Source organism: Ananas comosus, linkage group 2 (assembly GCF_001540865.1).
Source record: "Ananas comosus cultivar F153 linkage group 2, ASM154086v1, whole genome shotgun sequence".
In the NCBI taxonomy this organism is placed as follows: Eukaryota; Viridiplantae; Streptophyta; class Magnoliopsida; order Poales; family Bromeliaceae; genus Ananas; species Ananas comosus.
Genome location: NC_033622.1, coordinates 360597 through 383683, shown reverse-complemented (window position 1 = coordinate 383683; position 23087 = coordinate 360597). Strand labels below are relative to the sequence as shown.

At 35.0% G+C, this 23087-nt stretch overlaps 3 protein-coding genes across 5 annotated transcripts; 2 read left to right on the top strand and 1 right to left on the bottom strand.

Moving 5' to 3' along the window:
• Positions 1686–6495, bottom strand: LOC109704173 (TBC1 domain family member 5 homolog A). 2 transcript variants are annotated; one of them, XM_020224925.1, is made up of 5 exons: positions 5895–6492; positions 4730–4833; positions 4251–4427; positions 2276–4086; positions 1686–2065 (listed from the first exon to the last, which is right to left on the bottom strand). In XM_020224925.1, exons 1-5 carry the CDS (start codon positions 6038–6040, stop codon positions 1937–1939), a joined length of 2367 nt encoding a protein of 788 aa, XP_020080514.1. In that variant the 5' UTR covers positions 6041–6492; the 3' UTR covers positions 1686–1936. The 2 variants fall into 2 exon arrangements, with proteins under 2 accessions (XP_020080514.1, XP_020080520.1); XM_020224931.1 differs by having other exon boundaries at positions 2032–2149; positions 5895–6495.
• LOC109706894 (30S ribosomal protein S16-2, chloroplastic/mitochondrial) lies at positions 13080–16901 on the top strand. Its single transcript, XM_020227912.1, has 3 exons — positions 13080–13405; positions 14144–14189; positions 16324–16901. The coding sequence occupies exons 1-3, from the start codon at positions 13273–13275 to the stop codon at positions 16541–16543; spliced, it is 399 nt and encodes a 132-aa protein (XP_020083501.1). The 5' UTR covers positions 13080–13272; the 3' UTR covers positions 16544–16901.
• LOC109706602 (pathogenesis-related protein 5-like) lies at positions 17247–18946 on the top strand. Of its 2 annotated transcripts, none has more exons than XM_020227544.1 (3): positions 17247–18128; positions 18232–18487; positions 18605–18946. In XM_020227544.1, exons 1-3 carry the CDS (start codon positions 17636–17638, stop codon positions 18759–18761), a joined length of 906 nt encoding a protein of 301 aa, XP_020083133.1. In that variant the 5' UTR covers positions 17247–17635; the 3' UTR covers positions 18762–18946. The 2 variants fall into 2 exon arrangements, with proteins under 2 accessions (XP_020083133.1, XP_020083132.1); XM_020227543.1 differs by having other exon boundaries at positions 18232–18499.

The window sequence follows — 23087 nt, the reverse complement described above, 5'->3', positions numbered from 1 at the left end:
TTTTGACCCTTTGGTTGGTTAGAAAAACCGAGGATATTTTAACTACTTTGTCATAAAAACCAGAAGGTTTGTTTTTTTTGTTTTTTTGACACTGACGTGGGACAGGTCGATGCCATCTGTATGTATGCTTCGACACGCTGGTACGTCTCGACACACTCTGTTTGATATGTTGGCACAATTAGCAGGAACTCAGTGGGCTGCATGAGTTTATTCACACGAGCGGCACGTGCCGATATGTCAGACTCTGTAAACTGGCATGACAATTCTTGCACCGAAATCGGGTGGCCGAGAGGCTCGTCGAAGCCCGTAGATGTGGCACTAGAGTTTCGTGGTACATTCTGGTTAGCCCATCATCACCCATGCATTTATCCTTTATCTTATCTCATGAAAACATACGTAACCTGCTAAAACTTTGTGCCTCATTAATTATTGCTTGATGATTACGAAAGGATCTCTTGTTCAATTACATGTATGCTTGAATCTTACTGTTCTTGAATGAATAGTTTGTGTGCGAGGCATTTTCCATTGGTACAGATGACTTATAGCTAGAATCGCGTAGACCCATTTCATTAGCACAAAGACAAGGGGAATGTTGATCTTACGTTCTTTAATAATAATAATAATAATAATAATAATAATAATTGCAGCACATGGTAATTAAACTTTCTTTGAGACGCACATGGATTCTTTTTTTATTTTTCTATGGTCCTTCTACAAAATTCAAATGCTAAGGCTGCACATGGATTATTATTATTTTTTTTTTAAGATGCATGTAGACTCTTTTTTTTTTCGTGAGGAAACTGGATCATATTTTGCGCTGAGAAATATTCCCCCCTGTACTTATCAGTAGTATTGGTGTAGATGGACCTAGTAGAGCCCCAGATATGGGCAATTATTTTTATTATTCTTTTAGTTTTTGTACTATATTCTAATATTATAATACATGAGATTTACTCAATGATCTTTGTTTATAATAAATAAATCAAAGAAATTGTTTAGCTTGAGCTCACAGTCACTAAATAAGCAATGGTGTAGATTCTCCTCTAATACACAAAACGGAGAGAGAGAGAGAGAGAGAGAGAGAGAGAGAGAGAGAGGGCCACACCAAAACATTAATAAAAGGGACCCCCCAAAAAGTAAAAGAGCAAATGGTTGTGGTTGGATACCTCTCTCTCTCTCTCTCTCTCTCTCTCTCTCTCTCTCTCTCCCAAACTTGTTTGTCTCCATTATTGCCATTATTGAGTTGCTGCTGCTTTTTATTATCGATGTTTTATTGGGGGAGGTCACCTCACACCAAACATTTCTTCTAGTACCTTACCAACCAAGCGTTAGCAGCATCGTTTTTTGGATTTTATTATCTCATCACATCTCATCATTCATTAATATTTTCAATTATTAGTGAGGTGGGGGCCGCGTACAATGTATATGTATATATCTAACATTATCCCCCGAACATTTGAGCCTTCGACCGCATACTTTCGTCTCCGTGCGGACTCCTCATAATCTCAGCGGTCGCATGCGTGCAATGCACGTTAATTAATAAAATAAAATAAAATAAAAGAGAGAACTAATAGAGATGCCCGCTACTAATAAGAGAGATTGCTGATTTAAGAAAAGAAAAAAAAAGCTACAAACTGAAGAAGAGAGATTAAACACGAGAGAATTAAAAGAGATGGTCGATCAAGTTGAACAATTGCTTCTTCAATTAATTTTTTTTTTAAAAAAAATAAAATCTTACATTTAAATGGGGGCTTTGTACATGATGCAAATACAAACAATATATGAACTCCTGGGGGGAAATTAAAAAAAAAAAAGGCCTAGACACTTCATTTTTTTCCTTAATTATTGTTATGAGGCCATAGAATAATAAATGGTGTTATTCCTGGGAAAAATTGTAGGTGGATACATAATGCAGCAGCTCACCTCATCCCACATCTCACATCTCACACAACAGGTTGCTGATTTTCCGGAGCTCCTTGAGCGCCGCCATCGCCGTCGCTTGCCCTTTCCCTCCGAGAACGTTGCTCGACGACAAGTTATCCTCCGAGAACACCGACTCGATCACCTAAAAAACCAAAACAAAAAATTTCATCTTACCTATCGAAACCATTTTACCGAACAGAAACGAAAAGTTCCAATAAATTGATCACTGGATTTGTAAGTAAGATGCAGCAAAGAAAGATAAGAGAGAGTTTTTAACCAGAAATAAAAGAACTGCGTTAAGGTTTCATTCCACCCCTTTGTTTAGGATAAGAGAATAGAATTTTCATCATACCTGAATATTTTCGAGCATGGATTGCCCCAGATTCTTCAAAGTGCCCATAACTTTCGTATCCCCGACATCTACCCTCCGACTAGTAGCTTCGCACGAATTGCAAGTCCCGTTCGGAGCCGAGCAGCACGAACTATCCTTCCCGTTGTTTACGCTCGATTGTTTTTCCGAATCCTCAGCTCCGCCCTTCTCCGTATTCGCTTCGCCAGAAGCCCTCCCGAACTTCCAAAGCCACTGGAGTTTACTCGAGAGGGGCTTTTTCTCCTTCAACGACGCGCTCTTCTCCAGCAGCGATCCAGCTCGTTCGGCTTTGGCGGAAGAAGAAGCGGCTTCTGCTTCTTGAACTGCTTGACTGATGATGAATTCCTGGCTGCATGACTCCTCATCGTTATCGCCGATGAATGAATTCGACGTAACGCTACTTTTCTCCGACTCGTTTTCGGGATCATTCCCAATGCTTTCGTCGTGGCTAAGCGTCGCCGAAAGCACCGAAGAGTTCTCCCCGCTCGAACTTCCCTCTTCCTCAAATTGCTTTTCCCGGTCGGCTTTATTGGAGAGAGAAACGCTTTCAATCGGCGCTGCAGGATTCTCATCGCATCGTGACCTACCATCATCGGCGTCTGACTTCCTCGTATCTTTCGGTGAATCATCAAAAAGCCTTCGCCTCACCGTAGCAGATGGAGCTCTCGCTTTAGTTTGTGCATTCTTCGCCGGAGAAGGATCGGATTCGGTTCGAGACAAATTGAATCTCTCGCCGAGAGATTTATTTCCCTTTTTCAGTGCTTCCTCTTTATGCAAAACCCTCCATCTCTCTTCCCAGTAGCTGTCTGGTAATGAGTGGTTGGGGCTTTTCGGAGAAGCCGAACCGGTCGGGAGACTGTAACCTCTCCTTACTGCCAAATTATTCTTACTGATACTAAAATGGGAAGAAGTCGATGAGCAGCCTACATCAAGTGCGAGACCCTGAAGTGCTTTTGCTTTCTCAATAAGCTTCTTCATGTCGACATTTTGAGGGAAATTCAATAACCTTTGTAAACACGAAGTCGCGTTCTCAGTGGCTAAGAGCGACGACCTTAAATGAAGAAGCATTGATACCGCCAACGCTGCAATAAAAGCCCCTCGTCCCGAGCATAGCAGCTTGAAGCTATATTCTGTATTACTCTCTATACACATATGATTGGAAGAGGCGAATAGTTCATCCCAAACTAATAAAAGATCGTCTAGGGCGAATTCTCGCCCGAATAGAACTCGCAACCACCGAAGTGCAAAATATTGCGGCTCGACACCCAGTTCAACGAAGTGAGAGTGAAGGGACGAATCCACAACCGAAAGCAAATGATATAATGCCGATGAAGCTTCAATTATAGGCGGTAAACCTGAACTCGACCCGATACTTAATGCAGGAGAGAAGAACTCAGCCATTGAAATTACGCCATCATTAGCCCCGTTCATTAAAGCGTCGAACTTAGAGTAGGCGTCGTGCTCCATAAATCGCTCAGACAATATAATGCCCAACTCACCTTCTGCACCGTAGGGATCGCTCAGCAAAAATATTTCCTTCGTTTCGGGGTCTAGGTCGTCGATGCTGCTGGTTTTAGGGGTGGATTCGTGCGAATCGTTTCCTTTTCCCGGTACTGAATCCCATTTGTTGGTTTTTTGGAATCTGTAATTGGAAATGAGGTCGACGTCGGGAAAAGAGTTGTTTCCATCAAAGACGTCAATGAAGCAGTCCTCGTGAAGTTTTCGGACTCGAGAAAGATGATCCAAATCAACGTGGAGAACGTATACAAGAGGAGCCAATAGTTCATGCATTCCTATAAGAAAGAGGAAAGGCGAATAAAATTGATTGATTTCTTAACTGAAAATATGTTTAAAATGATTGCGTTGAGTTCCGCAGTGTAACGAAAGATGTAGTTCAGACAGTTATTGGGCCAAAAAAAAAATCAAAAAATCTGTAGTCGGTAGAAGGAAAACTCGCCTTGCCGATATCCATATTCAGGATGCCGAATACACCACAACAATAAGATTCTCCTCAACATGGCCTGGCATGCAGGTGTTTGGAAGTAGCTGCCATCTTCTGGATATAATCGGGATAAATCTTCGTCGACCACTTTTTCCAGCTCAGCATTCCGGAAAAGACGACCCCACTTGCTGTCTATAAAAGTACATGCAACGAAGATCATCGGAAGTAATTAGGAATCACCGCATTTAAGCAAAACTGGGTCGAAAAAATAAGTTTTTTTTCCTTCAATTTTGATAAATATTAGCAGTGTAACTTTTTCCCAAAAATGAGCTTTCTGAGTGTTTTGCCAAAAAATTTTGAAGAGGGGATGTATCCAGCAATTTTCAACAGTAATTTACAAGCAAATTTAATAACATTAAGTGAAGCCACAATAGAGTAAGATACGACAAATGCGAAGCCTATTATAACCGAGTATGAAGAAAATGAATAAGTACCTGGATTTTGTGAGAGAGGGTTGTCGATAACAAGGTCAGAGGATACATTCTCGTCAGCGGGAAGATGCGAGTCTATTAGAAGACGACGTCTCAAAGATGCGTACCTGCGCAGGGCGAGTTCTTCGAACAATTAGAATCGACCAAATGTAGTTGAACGAAAGAAACTAAATAATCGCTAAACCGACCAACAGTTAATACGATCTGACGTAATCGTCAGATGCATTCACACTCTTTCAGTAAAACATATGAGGAAAAAGGAAAATTTTCGCAGCAGTTCGACTCCGTCGCAATAAATGCTCTACTCCAATAGACAAATATTGAGAATGTTAGCTATCCCCTATTAATGATTCACTATTAGATAACTAAAAATGGTACATAAGAATTGTCTAAAGCTCACACAATTGGAGATAGATAGGCTAAAACTTGTCCTCTATTTCCTCTAAAAGGTTACTGCTGTTGCAATAAATTGACCAACAATTGTTGAGGAGATAATTTTGGATGTATGGTTATAAATTTTGTACAGGAACAAAGAAGATAATGATACTAAACAACAAGATAATGAGAATATGAACTACATATATACAAGTACAAATTTTTAATTGTTTAGATCAGGAATTAAATCTACAGTTTCACACATCAAAGAGACAAATTATCCCAAATATTACTTCATGAAAAATTTATCTCATCTTGGAACTTGTTTATATCATAAGAAAATAAACCAAAAGAAAAAGAAAAAAAAATATTAACAGAAAATTTTCCTGCTCTAATAAAGATCTTCACAGTTCATACAAATAGAAGCACAGAATTTTTTTAAAAAAAAAAACAAAACAAATCAAGTGCAAAAACAATAACACATTAAAGAAAAAAATGACTAAAAAAACCCCTAAGAAATGATTAAATTAAAATTACATTAGCATCCAAACTCTATAAACAATACAAAAAAAAAAAAAGTAACTACTTAATTGAAAAATCACAGAGATTCCATCTACGAGGGCGAAAAGGATTAAAACCCAAGAAATAACCAACTTAAAACTTTATAAACATCACAAAAGTTAACTATGAATGGCCCAAAAAAAAGGACTTTTACCACAAAAAATCATATAAATACCCAAAAACTTGAAAAAAAAAATTGTAAAAAAATACCTAAAATGGCCAAAAATTATACCTTCTCCTCGAATCAGCCGCGGCCCTTCGAAGATCATCGATGGAGGACGAATCCGAACAAGGCAAAATCCCTAGATCGACCCGCCACCGCACGCTCCGGAGGTTCGAGAACCTTCTCAATGGCGGCTCAATTGAAGATTCAGACATGGCCTTTTTCCGATTCTCCACGAGACCCAGATGCTAAACTCCCCAATTTCTTCGGAAAAAGGGGGTTAAAAGTGGGGAAAATAGAGGAAAAGGAGGCGACTTTGAGAAGGAAATAGCCAAATAGGCGTGGTTTGTGGAGGAGGAGGAGGAGGGGGTGATTGTGATGATATATTGGGAAATTAGGGTGAGGAATTGGGGAAAAAGATTGGATTTTGGAGAGGGGAGAGGAGGGGGATTGGGGATTTGGGGAAGTTAGGTTGAGGTTTTTTTTGAAAAAAAAATAAAAAAATTTAATTTTGTTTCCTTGTGGAGTTGTGGTGAGGAATATAACAAAGAAAGAGAGAAATAATGGAGTAGGAGCTTGGCTTTTTTGGGTGTGTGGAGAGAGAGAGAGAGAGAGAGAGAAAGAGTTTTCTCTCTCCTCTCCTCTCTTTCTCTCTCTTTCTTTCTCCTACTTTTCCTACTTTTTTGTCTCTACATTTGAGTTTTGGTCTTTTGTTTGGAGAGAGAGAGAGGAAGGAGAGAGAGAGAGAAAAAAAAATTATTAAAAAAAAAGAAAAATGAGGGGAGAAATATGTGAATAGTCCCTCTACTACTCATATATTGCACTTTAGTCCTCTTATGTTTGACTCAATCTTTGGTCTTTGGCTCTTTGCACCAATAAGAAATTTTATGAATTTTTTATTTATATCCAATGGGTATTTAATCCCTGTTTTGTAGTTAAGTTCTTTATTTAGTTTACTTCAAGACCAATTATTTTATAATAAAAGTCAATAAATATTAAATATATTTTTAAAAATATTTTCAGTTATCTGAATATATATTTGCACGAATTATCTATATATATATATATATATATATATATATATATTTGTGGCACGTATACGAAATATATAAATAAACTTAATTGTTTGTATAATTGTTAAATTATTTATTCAAATTAAATATGCATACAAACACTAACTTTGCAAGAAACATCTCTTCAATTTTATATATTTACAGGGACATGTATGCAAAAAAAAAAGAAAATTTGTTTTTTTTGGGGGGGTGGAGTTTAATTTCTTCACTCTAAAGCCAAGCAATTGGGGCCAAGAATGAGGATGAGCTGTCTCTCTTAATGCCAAAAAAAAGAGAATAGTTGCTCCACACAATCACCCAATGTCTTCTTTTTTTAATTTTTTTTAAATTTGGAAATTTATTTATGACTTGTTTAATGTGTTTCTTTCAGTAAGTAATTAACTACTCTATCCTTTCCCTTGGATTTTTGGGGAACCCTTTTTTAACCTTCTATATATGCTTGTGTTATATGTAGTTTAGATAGTGAAATATTGCAAGGAAGGTTTATATTAAGCTATTAATAATAGAAAAATAAAAAAAGTAAAAGATAAAAAAAATATATATTAGTTTTCTAGATACATCTAGATTAATTATTTTCGCACGGGTTCTGAATAACTATGATAATAATAGTGAGGCCTGAGCCTTCGACTTCTTGGATAAAATAAATTAGTTTGTATATTAATTTCATAAATTATATATACATAAGAAAGATAATCTCACGCTAAATTGAGGAGGAAAAAGAATTAAAAGACATTAAAAATAATAACTAAAAATTTTCATTTTCACTCACATCACTATCACCAGTTGATTCCTTTTATTTTGTCTTAGGATACTCTTTTGGTTGTTTCAAACAAAAAACTTTGAATCAATCCAAATTTCTAATACTTACTAAGAAGATGACACATTATACATCAATGGGGGTCACTCCATGCCAAGCTGCCAAAATTGAATAGGGAATGGTTCCTCATCACTATTGGCCCACTAATTCTTGGAGAAAATTATTATTCCATGGACCTGGTCCACCACATCATCTGAAAAAAATTATTATTATTTATTATTTTATTTATGTATCAAAGAATTTAAAAGCATATTACTCATGTTTTATACGCTTAGTTTGGTATTGAGATCTATCTTATTAGATAAAATAGAGTTGAGAAAAAAACATATAGAGATATGCTTCTGCGTTCTCCGATGGGACCGCAGAAAATATACCGTAACCGACTCATCGCTATATGCGGAACGCAATATTACACACGGAAACAAATATGGTATTTTTCCAACGTACTTTCTCAGTAATTTTCCCGCAATTCCAAACGAAGCCTAAAAAAATTAAGAACAACCGTTAATTTGGTATCTAAGAAAGATTATTATTATATATAATGATTTTTTAAATATATATCCTTTAGGTATTTTAGATCATATCCAATGTTCTAAAATTTTATTTTAGAAAGATTGTAGACTAAATCTAGATAAATTCAACAAAACTTGAATTCAAAACCATTAATTTCACCCTTAATTAAGAAAATTTGCACTTACTAAAATTCTTCAAATTAATTAATCATGACACATGATAATATATATATTTGAAATATAAGATAACCAATGAAATATTTGTGACATTACAATAAATGAATTTATAGGATAAGAATGTTGTAATTGCTACAATAGGATAGTAGTAGTCTCCAGCTAATATTCCAACTACCCATTACATAAAAATATATATATTTTTAAAAAAAATCATATTATTGTACCAAAAAATAATAAAAAAAGAATATTTGAATATTTCCATAGCATATGCTCACCTTGGTAGTAATTGCACCACATGGAAATAGGGCCCCATATATAATTGGTCAAAAACATGCTCAATTAATTGATGTCAATAATGATAGAGTCAAATTAAAACCCCTAATCATCATAAAAGTACTCCCATAATAAATTTTACTTTACTCAGTGCGCATCGTCGTCGGAGTACATCTTGTATCTGTCAATTAATTGCGAAAGGCATATACATGTGAAATCACATTATTTCTTTGCATAAATACGTCCTCTTCAACAAAAGTGTATCTTAATTTATCGGTTAATTTGAATGATAAAGCAATACCTTCGACTATTACATAATAAGAAAATGATCTTGTACAAAATGGCTCATAATATATTTATATAATAAGAAATTGATCCGGTACAAAGTGGCTCATAAATATATTTAATGCTTCTATTTGTGTGTATGATTAATTCTAATACTATATAATTAACGTGAGAGATAGGAGTTAATATGGAAACAACCCAAAAATATATATATTTAAGAATTATATGCTTTGCTTAAGCATAAAATAGTGAAAAAGCCTCAAACATGAATTCACAATAATTACTATACATTTTTATTTTATCTACTGGTTTTGTGTGTGGAGAAGCTACTTCAAAATGTAAGGCTCAATACAACACATGTTTATAAGGATTCAACACAAAATACACACCATCTACAAGTGACAAAAATATATAGGAACCTCAAATAGGGGTTGGAGAAATTAAGTGTTTTCATTAAATTCTTGTGGTTGTTTTTTAATCCAAGTGTTCTCTTGCTCACATCATACAATCATATATTATTTTATTATATATGCATGCACCAAACATCTAGCTTTTGTGCTATTTAAATTTCATTTCCTTGAAAAAGTTGATAGTGAAATATATAATTAAATAATATTTTGTTTTTGTGTCCTATGAGAAAAGAATAATAATATGCTATCTTATTCTCACCAGAAAAAAAAAAAAAGAAAATTTGCTCCACAATTATTCAATTGGTCCACAAATAGATAGGGATTTAAATGAGTAAAAGGTGCCCATATATGCATGAATATAATTTTCTACTTAGCAAACATCTTTAACTATTTTTTTAATAAAAATGTCCACTTTTTTTTTGTATAAAACAATAAAATTTATAAATATTGCTTTCAACTGCAAGTAGTTGAAATATATATTTATAATAATAATAATTATTCTTGTTCCAAATATAAAATTCCAAAATAAATTAAAACATTAAGTTTAGCTGCAGTGTATTAAATTATATGCATATTTAATTATAGGAAAAACTTCAAATACCCTCCTTGTGGTTTCACTTTTTTTATTTTAGTATCCTATAGTTTAAAATGTATAAAGTTAGTATCCTGTGGTTTTTTCACTTTATCATTTTAGTACCCTGTGGTTTAAAGTGTATCAAGTTAGTTCCCTGTGGTTTTTTCACTTTATCACTTTAGTACCCTGTGGTTCGCATTTTATCACTTTAGTACCATGTGGTTTAAAAACCACAGGGTACTAATTTGATAAAAAAATAAATCCACAGGGTACTAACTTGATAAAAAAATAAAACCACAGAAAACCAACTTGATACAAAAATAAAACCACAGAAAATAAACTTGATACACTTTAGACTATAGGGTACTAAAATGATAAAGTGAGAAACCATATGGTACTAACTTGATACACTTTAAATTATATAGTACTAAAATGAAAAAGTGTGCAACCACGCGAGGAGTTTTTAAAGTTTTTCTTTAATTATATTTACATTAATTAAAAATATAATTATTCGCGTTTCGAACTTCGAAGGCCCTTGCACATCTGAAGATCTACGGTGATGTGGCAGGCCACGTGGCACAGCATTATTCGTGACCAGAGGTGTACCGTGTGTAACACCCCTTTGAATCACTCAAAACAAATTGTACGGATGAGAAATTATCGTCCGAGACGTATCAACCGTCCATCGGGATATGGAGTGATTCGATTACGCTTTTGCGGGTGTAACGTCCTACGTGGCATTGGCCCCTCGGAGCGAAACTCATATGGGGATCATACGGTCGATTGGTCGCTACGAGAACACGTGGCGTGAATCCAAGGGTGCGTCGGAGGATGATCACGAAGATAGCGATGGGGACGTGGCATCGGCGTGTTTCCCGAGGAACAAAAGATAACTACTAAGTAAAGAGTGACGTGGAAGAAAAACCTTTTATATATTATATATATATTATTATTATTATACTACAATATATTGTATAAATACATTATTCTGTTTTTTAAAAAATATTAGGCGTTATTAACACGTGATACTGATCTAATACAATCATATAAATTTCATACGTATGAAATCGTTACTTATATACGGTCAAAAAGATTAATTAAAAAAATTAAAAAACACTTAATTAGGGTTTTTCAATTAATTTGCAGCTTGGTCGGTGGGTGATGATGATGTGTCGGCTTAAACTTTTGTGCTAATTCCTCTCAACCAACTTTGATTCTCGATTTGTTTTAATATAAATCGAGTGCTTAATTTAGATTTTGCTTGTATTAGCAACTTAATTCTCATCAATAATTAATTCTCATCAATAATTAATGTTTTGATTTGCATTATTTGTATGCGTGACTCATACTCTCCTCTAAATTGTATTTTAAATTACACCCTAACTAAACTAATTAAAGCCATTATTATCCACTTTGCTACATGTTATTGTTTCCAAACCAATGAGCTTAAATTTTTTTTGGATTAGATGCGTTTTATTAGATATGTCACATTTTTCGACTTACGTGGGTTTTGGGCAAGATTAAAATCTTGATTTTCACAAATTAAAAACTAACTAAATTTTCAAAGTTATGTATAGAAATTTAAATTTAAATTCACTTCAAATAGAACTAAAGGATCATTTTATGTTAATAATAACTATTTTAAAGTTTTAATGGTCAGAAACTAAAATAAAATGCAAATAAAAATTTGAGAACCCCGATTGGGCGGTAGCTGTTTAATATTACGTAATGCTTATAGAAAATCTTGTATTAAATACTTAATCCGGATATTTTAAACATTTGATTAGGTGAGTGATGTGGAATGTTAAGCTATAAATGCTTTACTTGCTTTTCTTTTATAATTTGTTGAAGTTTCACTAACTAATGATTACTAGAATTTTAATGTAATATATCGTGCAAGGTCATGCACTTAACAATGATCAAAACATACAAATCATGCTATCTATTTATATTTGTAGTTTCGAATGCGTACGAAAAATGATTAATTTATTTCCTAATACGGTGAATTTGCGATTTGGGAAATGAGTGGCAACAGTAGTCGAGCAATTTGGCTGTGAAAGTGGAGTGTTTTTGCTCGTCATAAGGTGTTGAAATGAGTTCTTAGAGTTTAAAATTTAGAAGCAGTACGAGTTCTACTTAAAAGCTTTTACTTCTGTCGTAAAAGAATGTTTTTACGAAAGTTTTCGATTTTGCTGTAGAGAAAAGTCGCTTTGTTGAATATTCTAACATAGCCAAATAGGTGTGGATCTCGACAGCTGATTCCGTACGCATGTAGCCATACAACACTCGTTGGCTTTGATTGTGACTGGATCCAATTCGACCTCTACCATAGGACAGGACAGAAATACTAGCTTATTTAAGCCAACGACACCTAAAAATGCGTAAGCAAACCGAGTGCTCTCGAGCTCGGTCGAAGAGCGAGTTAGAACTTGGGCTTGTGAGAACCCGGCCCAATTACGCAACACGTCGAAATTCTAAAACTATATTTTTTCAGTCCATACATTATTATATAGTGGACACATGTAATGGGCTTGGTGGGCCTATTGTTGGACCTTTTTTTTTAAAAAAAAAAAAAAGTTATGGTATATGCTTTGTTTCCCATTTTAGATGTGTACAATAAATATGGGCAAAAAATTGATTGAGTTGTTATATTCCTAGAACCATAGAAATAGCAGTTGCTCTTTCTCGCGAAATGATAATTTATTTAAGACAAAATATAAGATCCGTCGGCCAAGTGAAGTGTACAGTTTCAAAAGCAAGGCAAATGATAAACTTGACGATCTTACGGTAAAAAATTGTTTCTAGTCACTCATATCAGAAGTATAAGATAAAGAATTTAACTGTTTTTTCATATCATGTTAAACACGATTATCATGGTGCTCATTTTATATCCATAGTGCATGAGTATGACATAGACAACTATTCCAAATTTAAAGCTTCTTACTTTTTTTTTTAATATTTATTGGCAATGTGGAATATCCAAGGAGTCCATATAAACACTTATTAAAAAGAGAGGAAAAAAATACCAATAATTATCTTCAAAATTCAAGTACCTACTATATCCACACCACCTTACAAATTTGCTGAAACCCTATTATAAAATGTAAAATTGAATTATAAGAAATTCTACAAAGGGCCAGGGCCTGGTTTAGAGCGTTGTAAAGGTAAGGGGGTTCCCCGTAATTATTCACCCGCGAGACGAAGAAGAGGACGTTGTAAACGCAACGCTGCGGAACTAGGGTTTGGGTTTTAGGGTTTGTAGGAGAGGAGGAGGAATCGCGAGAGAGAGAGAGAGAGAGAGCGAGAGGAAGAAGGGGGAGGAGAGGATGGTGGTGAGGATTCGGCTGTCGCGATTGGGGTGCAAGAACCGGCCGTTCTACCGGGTGATGGCCGCCGACAGCCGCTCGCCCAGGGACGGGAAGCATCTCGAGCTCTTGGGCTACTACAACCCCTTACCAGGTCCCCCTCAATTCTCTCTCTCTCTCTCTCTACAACATCTCTCTCTCTCTCTCTCTCTCTCTCTCTCTCTCTCTCTCTCTCTCTCCCCAAGATCCAATGTTGGATACTACCCATATCCCCCCTTTGTCCCAATTTCCAATTTGTGAGTGTTCATTTCCACCCAGATTCCTCTTTTACGAGTTACTATCCTATCCCTCTATCCAAAATCCAATCTTGGATGCTAGTACCCGTCTCCCCCTTTTCCCCGTTTTATGCCTATTTGTTATTTACCTTCTTTCTGATTCATTGGGTTTAGGGGTTTTTAATCCCGAACTCTCTCTCTTTCTCTTCCAAAAATCCAATTTTGAACACTACCCATCTGCCCCTTTTCCCCGTTTTATGCCTATTTGTCCAGTTTCTGATTCATTGGGTTGGGTTTTCAATTACTAGTTCTCTCTGCTTCACTTCCCAAAATCCAATTTTGGATACTACCCATCTCCACCTCTTTCACATTTTACGCTTATTTACCCCCTTTCTGATTCATTGGGTTTAGGGTTTTTAATCACTAATTCTCTCTCTCTCTTCCAAAAATCCAATTTTGGACACTAGTACCCATCTCCCCTTTTCCCCATTTTAAGGCCTATTTACCCTCTTTCTGATTCGTTGGGTTAGGTCTTTTTGATATTACACTCTCATTTTATGCTCATTCACTCCCAATTTTCAGCTTCCAATTAATTTGGTTTGCTTCGTGATATACAGGGCAGGATGGTGGTAAGAGGATGGGGCTTAATTTTGACCGGATTAAGTAAGCTTCGCAAACCCTAGTTTCAAGATCGTGGTTGATATATTGCAATGTTGTTTCTTTTTTATGTAATTTTTTCAATCTTAAATTCTTCTTAACGGTTGTTTAGTTCCCTCGTTTATACTCATGTCTTTGATACTGTAGTTCTTGGCAGGAAGATGTTAATTTGTGTAGTCTAGTTCAAATATGCTATTTTATGCAACAACTTGTTGTATACAAATTTTATTGGGCGAAAATTAAAATTATGTGGCAAGCACATCATTGGGAGACAGGAATCGCTGCTGTCCAAAATCAGTTCGTCAGATTGAATTTTAACGGAAGGGGGACGGTGGTGATCTTGTCTCACTCTTGAGGTGCATCCTATATATATATATTTTTTTGCCCCCCAATTTTACATCAGCCACTCTAGCTTCTGATTACTATACGAGATGATATATCTATTTCTTTTGGCTTGAGATGTGTGAGTGTACTGAGTGATATCATAATCTTTTCACAGATCAATGCCTCTTTGATCCTATAAATTTGGTTTATGCCTCTTTGTTGTCTCCATGATGTGTCTGATGATATATTTGTATGAAAGCTCACTACATTCATATAGAAAGAATGTGGGGTGATTGTAGTGACTCTTTTGTGCATTGTACTATAGTTAAAACCGTTTTTGGTTCTTCCATGTTTCATGACACACTTGAAGAACTTGAGGTGCATGAATTTAGTAAATGTCATGCTTGCATATTGATGCGGTGCAGATTGGATTATAATTTATGGCCCCATTTGGTACCCGGTATTGGATTTGATAGAATAGAACGAGAGAGCTATAGTAGGAAAGGGAGGATTTACTGTGTTTTGTGTTGTGTGTACAGCTAGGAAACCATGTCAGTCTGTCAGTTTCCTTCGAATTAGAAGATGAGCATAACTTGTGTATATCGAACTCCATTTCTGGACAGATTGTTAGCAAGTAAGTTGTTGAAAGATTTCTTTTCCTTATATACTTATGGATGGACGAAGTTCAGTCTTAGAATGTTCCTGTGATTTAGAAAAATTCGAAGTTGATAAGTATAAATGCAAGTTAGTGAACACGACCAACCCATCTTACGTAGTTAGTTTAGATATTTACGGTTTATGAGCTTACACTAATCTCAAATTACTTTGGGATATTACTATATCATCTACTTTCTATTCATCCATACACCACTCTGAGATCTGCATTTTCATGCACGCCCTTCAACATCTCTCTCTTCAACAAGGATTGCATATGTTTTCGTACTTACAGAAATACTGTTTTCTGAATTAAGGCTAACTTTGTGAGAAGCTTTACAGAAATACTGTTTTCTGAATTAAGGCTAACTTTGTGAGAAGCTGCAATTTGAAGGTGTTCATATGAAAATTGATATTTTACAACAGTAGATATGTAAAGAGATAATTTTGCGGGATATATGCATGTGAAAGAATCCTACTAAAGTACACTGAATATCCAGCTATAAAAATGCTCCATTTATTATTGTCTGACCATTTTAACTTTGTTCCGGAGGTCATCATCTACCATTTCTATTGTGTGGCACGTGCTAAATAGTTTGATTTTAGCAAAAAAAACTTGTTTGAATTCCTAGTTAAAAGCTTTGTTTCTTCCATTATTTTCATTGCCGAATCCTCAAACTTCATTTCTTCCAATTTTTTTTTTTCATTGCAAAAATCCTCAGTTCTTTGGTCCGATGGATGATATTAATACCTCTTTCTATCTCATTATACAAGAAAGTTACAGCATATTACTTTTTATTATATTTTATTTTTCAGAGAGTGATCAGCATGATATCGACAGCAATTTGGTTCTGTTGTGTCCTGCTTTTCTATGAACTGTAGTTAGATTTCAGAAGTCCAGTTTTTTCCCTACTTTTTCCTTTTTTTTGGGGGGTCTAGGATAGTTATTGTCGAATTTAGAGAAAATGATATCATCTAAAAGAAACATTATCTCTTGTTTTCTATCTTTTGACTAAAATAAGTTTCTGCTGCAGAGTTTTCTTTGACAGTCAAAAAATAAATGCCATAAATAGATTAGGATCTTATCTGTTCTATAGTTTAGTCGAAGATTGTTATCTCTTAAATTCTTACTGATACCCTCTCAATCTGCCTTTTGGTGCAGGTATTGGCTATCAGTAGGCGCACAGCCGTCGGAGCCTGTTCAGCGCATCCTGTTCCGGGCCGGGCTTCTTCCGCCCCCACCTATGCTTGCAATGACTCGTAAAGGTGGGCCCCGCGATACCCGCCCTATCGATCCGATGACCGGTCGATACTTGACCCCTGATAACACTAAATCCACCGATGAACCCAAGAGCGCTGGAGAAGAAAGCGAAGCAAAATAACAAGCAGGGGCCATTACGCCGAGAAATTATTGCCCAGATGTGTTCCGTCTCGCCAGCCTCAGACCGATCAGCTGATGTGGCAGACCAGGTCCCGGCAAATAGTTTCTCTATGAAGCGCGAGCTTCCGCTTTTTGGTTTAAATTTGTGAAAGAATTTCTCCTACAGTGTCACTACTGTGTGTCGATATGAGGAATATGCTACAGTCCATGATGCATGATTTCTAGTGCACTTTTTGTAATCTGCACTTTTTCTCTAGGGATTGTAACTTACAAATGCATCACATTGCACAATTCCTTTCTTGTTAACTGTCCATGCAACTGTGTACTTAACCTTTTTATTAGCTTTTGTTATTATGTTATGCATTTTGCAATTATCTTATCATTTCTTTGCAAAGTAATCGAGACAAATCTGTGGTATGCTTTTCCCCTTGTCCAATGAGAGGCTAAGCTTTTTATTCGATCCGATCGAAAGAGCTCTGTGATTGGATTTTAAAGGGCAAAACTTTTTAATTCATCCAATCTAACTAGATATGAAAGCTAGGAATAGTTTAATCATACCTTTGTAGGATAAGAATTTGATGCTTTTCCCCCAAATCCTGCAGTCTACAGATTTAATGCACTGTTTGCCCTTTAAAAACTTTTCTCATGGTGTGAACTAGTTCAGTGGTTTTGGTTTTCATCTTATGTTGGTGCATAAGATTCTAAGCAGTTATTGGTTTTATTCTGGGTTCATGTAAAGAGCTATTGGTATAATTAGGGTGCTGTAATGTAAAATACTGTTAGTTTTGCTGTGAGAGGTATGTTTTTAACTATCTTAATTCCTTTCAATATAACAAAAGGTATTGCTTTATTGTGAGGCCACCCAATGAATGAAAAATACTAAACCCACATCCCTCTACATGCGCCAGAGGACCTCTTAATGCAAAGCAATCTCAGGGGAAAAAAGCCTTCAAACACTTCCCCCTCTTCCCATTCCATCTCTTCAAACACCTTCCAATCTCTCCAACTTTAAAACTTCCCCCAACCCCCCCCCAATGCTTCCCCCTTTCCCCCTCCTCTCACCACCACCACCACCATCATTCCAATTCATTCAATGGAAACAGAAACCTCATATTCTATGCTCTTCTCCTTTGTTTCAATCTTTGTTCTTATGTTCCAACCTTCAATGTGTTCTACTTCTTTCACTGTATCTAACAATTGCCCTCGGACCATTTGGCCCGGGACTTTGGCCGGGGCGGGGACACCGCAGTTGCCGACAACCGGGTTCAGGCTCGACTCGGGCCAGACCGTGCGAATACTCGCCCCGCCGGGATGGTCGGGCCGGATTTGGGCTCGAACCGGATGTGAATTCGACAGCGACGGGGCAGGCATTTGCCAGACGGGAGATTGCGGAGGACGAATGGAGTGCGGCGGTGCTGGGGCCCTCCCTCCGACCACGTTGTTCGAGATCACTCTCGGGAAGGGCACCGACGAGGACTACTACGACGTGAGCCTCGTCGACGGGTACAATCTACCAGTCGTCGTCGTCCCGAGGGTACAACACGGCAGGTGCAATGCAACTGGGTGCATTACGGATCTCAACCGTGGTAATAATCTCTCTACGTTTTAGGGTGCGAGGCAGCCGCTCTGGCAACTCGCCTTTACGAAAGTATTACTAAACCGAAACTTCATATCCCCCACCCCTCTCAGGTTGCCCGAGGGAGCTGCAGGTGGAGTGCGGGGACGGGGTGGTGGCGTGCAAGAGCGCGTGCGAGGCGTTCGGTCTCGACCAGTACTGCTGCAGCGGAGAGTTTGCGAACCCCAGTACTTGCAAGCCGTCCTTCTACTCGTCGATCTTCAAAACTGCGTGCCCGCGAGCCTACAGCTATGCTTTCGACGACGGAACCAGCACTTTCACCTGCAAGGCCTATGACTACACCGTTGTCTTCTGTCCTCCAGCTACTGGGTATATATATATGTATATGCTTGCCCTGAAACTAACAACTACCTGTAGAAGCTTATTTAGATCGCGGAACTTCAATTTGTTTCGATCGACGCACTCATTGAGCATAAATCTGTGCAGGATGAAGAGGTCAGATGATACATTGGTTGGCCAACCTGTCGACGGTGGGGATCATAGTAGAGATCAATCGTTGGAGATGGCCTCATCTTCAAGCAAAAGATCCTTCCACAAATTGCTGCTTCTTCTAGGCTTGCTAAACATGATAATGATTAATTAATTAATTATTTGAGAAAATTATTACAAGCTAGAGAAAGTATTATGAGCTTAGAAGGTGAAAAGGAAAGAGAATATGGTCACAATTCTTTAGAATGTGTAAGATTATTATGAGATTTGGGAAATTAATAGAAAGGTTCTCCAAATATTTTTCGCAAGACCATCGACAAACTCATAAATTCAAGAAAAAATGGCTTCTTTCATTTGTCTTGGTACTGTGAAGATAGTAATTGTTGGAATATACTATCGACCGAAATACTGAGATGGATACCAATAGAATTGAAAAGCTAAACTATAAATTTACTAGAGATTATTTTTGTCACCTTTTGTTTACTGAAGCACATAAATACTAATTAGAGAAGTAGAGGCTGGTTTATTTTAGAATAGGAGTTACAACTTTTCAGCTCATTTCAAACTTTTCTCTAAATCAGGTCAAAATCTCTTGGATAATACTTCAAGGTTAAGAAGCTCATGGCAAAAAAATATCCCTAACACATAAGGGCTTAAGAAAAGCTTAAGAACAACCAACTGTAAAGATTTTTTTTGAATGAAATTCTTGAAAAATTGAAACAATTATATTATTGAAATGTTGATCAATGCCTATTTGTTTTGGAAAATTGATCTAAGTATTTCTTTGAGTCTAATAATGACTCATAAGTTAATTGGGTCTAATTAATGGAATTTAAATTAAATTTTATACTTAGATTTAAATAATTATAATTATGGGCCAGAAATATCTGTAGAATAAAATATTATGTATGTCCTAAAATAATACATCATCTTTCGCACAAATATATATTGTGTATAACAAGTTTTACACAATACAAACAATATTATAAAAAAAATACATATAATTTATATGAAAGATAATAATTAGGTGCAACTATGTATGCACCTATAGCTATAGACATGCGACTTAGAAGATCACGCTTTACTTTTGCGTAGCCGTCGGTTTCCTAGTTACTATCCCATGAATTCTTTATGAGATAGTATTTTATGTCATTCTCAACTCCATATCCAATTATGGCAACTGATTGTTTTTCTCTGTTCGATTCTCCAATTTGAAGTCACGTGTACAAAGCCGTCGGTTTTCCAGTTACTATCCCATGAATTCTTTATGAGATAGTATTTTATGTCATTCTCAACTCCATATCCAATTATGGCAACTGATTGTCTTTCTCTGTTCGATTCTCCAATTTGAAGTCACGTGTACAAAGCCTAGTATGGAAAAAAAAGGTCAATAATAAAATATCAAAACTTAAATAATATAAATATTAACCTCTCTGGGTAGATATGCAAAGCTCCTAAACACATCTAGGCATGCAAACACATCTAGGCATGCAGCAATAGGACATATCTGTAGGATCTCCTCAATTTGCCACTCAATGTGTGTTGTTTCCAAATTTACTTGGAAATCTTCAATCTTCTCTCGTTCTCTACAAAAAAAAAAAAAAGAAAAGAAAATCAACATACAGATGATAAATTCTGCCAATGCATTTTCTTCCAACGCAACTTCTAGTGCAATGTCGTGCTTTCTAATATTTTTTAAGCACTTATTATGCGTACATAGTATGCATCCAATTCTATCTACAGTTCGCCGACTAGAAGATGGGATAAAGTTCGTGATAGCAATTCACCAACTCTTGTTTCGATAATTCAATTAATTCGCCATATCAAATTGCGTACTGAGTTTCCGTTAGAATAGTGGATGAAAAGACATAGCAAGAACCTTCAAATAATTCATTAATTTAAAAAAAAATTTAGTTAATAAAATAATATTTATTGTATTAATTTTTAATAAATATTTTATAAAATATACTTACTACATATCTGGTCGAATTATCCCATTCTCTCGTAAATTCTATTGTATTTATAATAAACATGTAACGAAAAATAAGTATAACATTATTTTGTATATTTAATAACTATAAAAAATAATAGTATTATTTAAAAGATAATGGATCAAAACTAATTAAAATTGAAACTTTTAATTGAAAGATACTGTCCTAAAACTAAATATTTTAAAAAATAAGTTAGTAAAATTACAATTACATAGCAGGTGAAATCAAAATTATTTGTTATTAACATATACAGTGATAAGATAGTATAAAAATACGCTAAGCAAGAATAATTTGTCTATTAACTCAAAGGACTTAAAATAAAAATATTGTGATTATAGCAGCTCTAATAAAAGAATATTTATATGATGAAAATTAGAATACTACTAATATTCATGTGATTTACATTGGACTAACATCTCTTTTGACTTTATTATTATTTTTAAAATAATATCTCATCTTTCACACAAATATATACATAATCTTTCACACAAATATATATTTAAGTTTTATACAATACAAACAATATTATAAAAGAAATACATATAATTTATATTGAAGACAATAACTAGGTGCAACTATGTATGCACCTATAGCTATGGACATGCGACTTAGAAGATTACGCTTTACTTTTGCGTAGCCGTCGGTTCCCCAGTTACTATCTCATGAGTTCTTTATGAGATAGTATTTTATGTCAGTTCGACTTTCCAATTTGAGGTCCCGTGTACAAAGCCTAATATTGAAAAAAAAAGGTTATTATCAATTATAAAATATCAAAAGAAATACATATAATTTATATGAAAGACAATAACTAGGTGCAACTATGTATGCACCTATAGCTATGGACATGCGACTTAGAAGATTATGCTTCACTTTTGCGTAGCCGTCGGTTCCCCAATTACTATCTCATGAATTTTTTATGAGATAGTATTTTATGTTATTCTCAACTCCATATCCAATTATAGCAACTGAGTGTCTTCCTCTGTTCGATTCTCCAATTTGAGGTCCTGTGTACAAAGTCTAATATGAAAAAAAAGGGTTATTATCAATTATAAAATATCGAAACGTAAATAATATAAATATTAGCCTCTCTGGGTAAATATGCCAAGCTCCTAAACACAGACATGCAGCAATAGGACGTATCTATAGGATCTCCTCAATTTGCTGCTCACTGTGTTGTTTCCAAATTTACTTGGAAATCTTCAATCTTCACTCTCGTTCTCTACAAAAAAAAAAAAAAAAAATTAGAAAAAGAAAATCAACATACAAATGATAGATAAATTTTTACAATATAATTTAACTCACGTCTTTATTCATTTGACAATATTCCCTTCTTCCAATGCATTTTTTTCCAACGCATGGATTGTCAGCTTTCAGTATAATGCCGTGCTTTCTAATATTTTTTAAGCACTTATTATGCGTACATAGTATGCATCCAATTCTATCTACAGTTCGCCGATTAGAAGATGGGATAAAGTTCGTGATAGCAATTCACCAACTCTTGTTTTGATAATTCAATTAATTCGTCATATCGAATTGCATACTCAGCTTCTGCCAGAATGGTGGATGAAAAGGCATAGCAAGAACCTTAAATAATTTATTAATTTAAAAAAATTTAGTTAATAAAATAATATTTATTTTATTAATTTTTAATAAATATTTTATAAAATATACTTACTACATTTGATTTCCAACCGCTGATTTCCAACCTTTGGTCGAATTATCCCATTCTCGCGTAAATCCGTATTTATAACAAACAGTAACAAAAAATAAGTACAACATTATATTGTATATTTAATAACTATAAAAAATAATAAGAATCATTTATAACGAAGAGTATTATTTAAAAGATAATAGATCAACACTAATTAAAATTAAAACTTTTAAATGAAAGATACTTTTTAAAATTTAATATTTTAAAAAATAAGTTAGTAAAATTACAAATTACATAACAAGTGAAATCAAAATTATTTGTTATTAACATATGCAACGATAAAATAATATAAAAATACGCTAAGCGAGGATAATTTGTCTATTAACTCAAAAGACTTAAAATAAAAGTGTTGTGATTATAGCAGCTCTAATAAGAGAATATTTATATGATGAAAATTAGAATACTACTAATATTCATGTGATTTGCATTGGACTAACATCTCTTTTGACTTTATTATTTTTTTAAAAATAATATCTAATCTTTCACACAAATATATACATCATCTTTCAAACAAATATATATTATGTATAACAAGTTTTACACAATACAAACAATATTGTAAAAAAAATACATATAATTTATATGAAAGACAATAAATTAGTGCAACTATGTTTGCACCTATAGGTATGGACATGTGACTTAGAAGATCACGCTTTACTTTTGCATAGCCGTCGGTTCCCTAGTTATTATCCTATGAATTCTTTATGAGATAGTATTTTATGTCATTCTCAACTCCATATCCAATTATCTCCATATCCAATTATGGATACTGAGTATC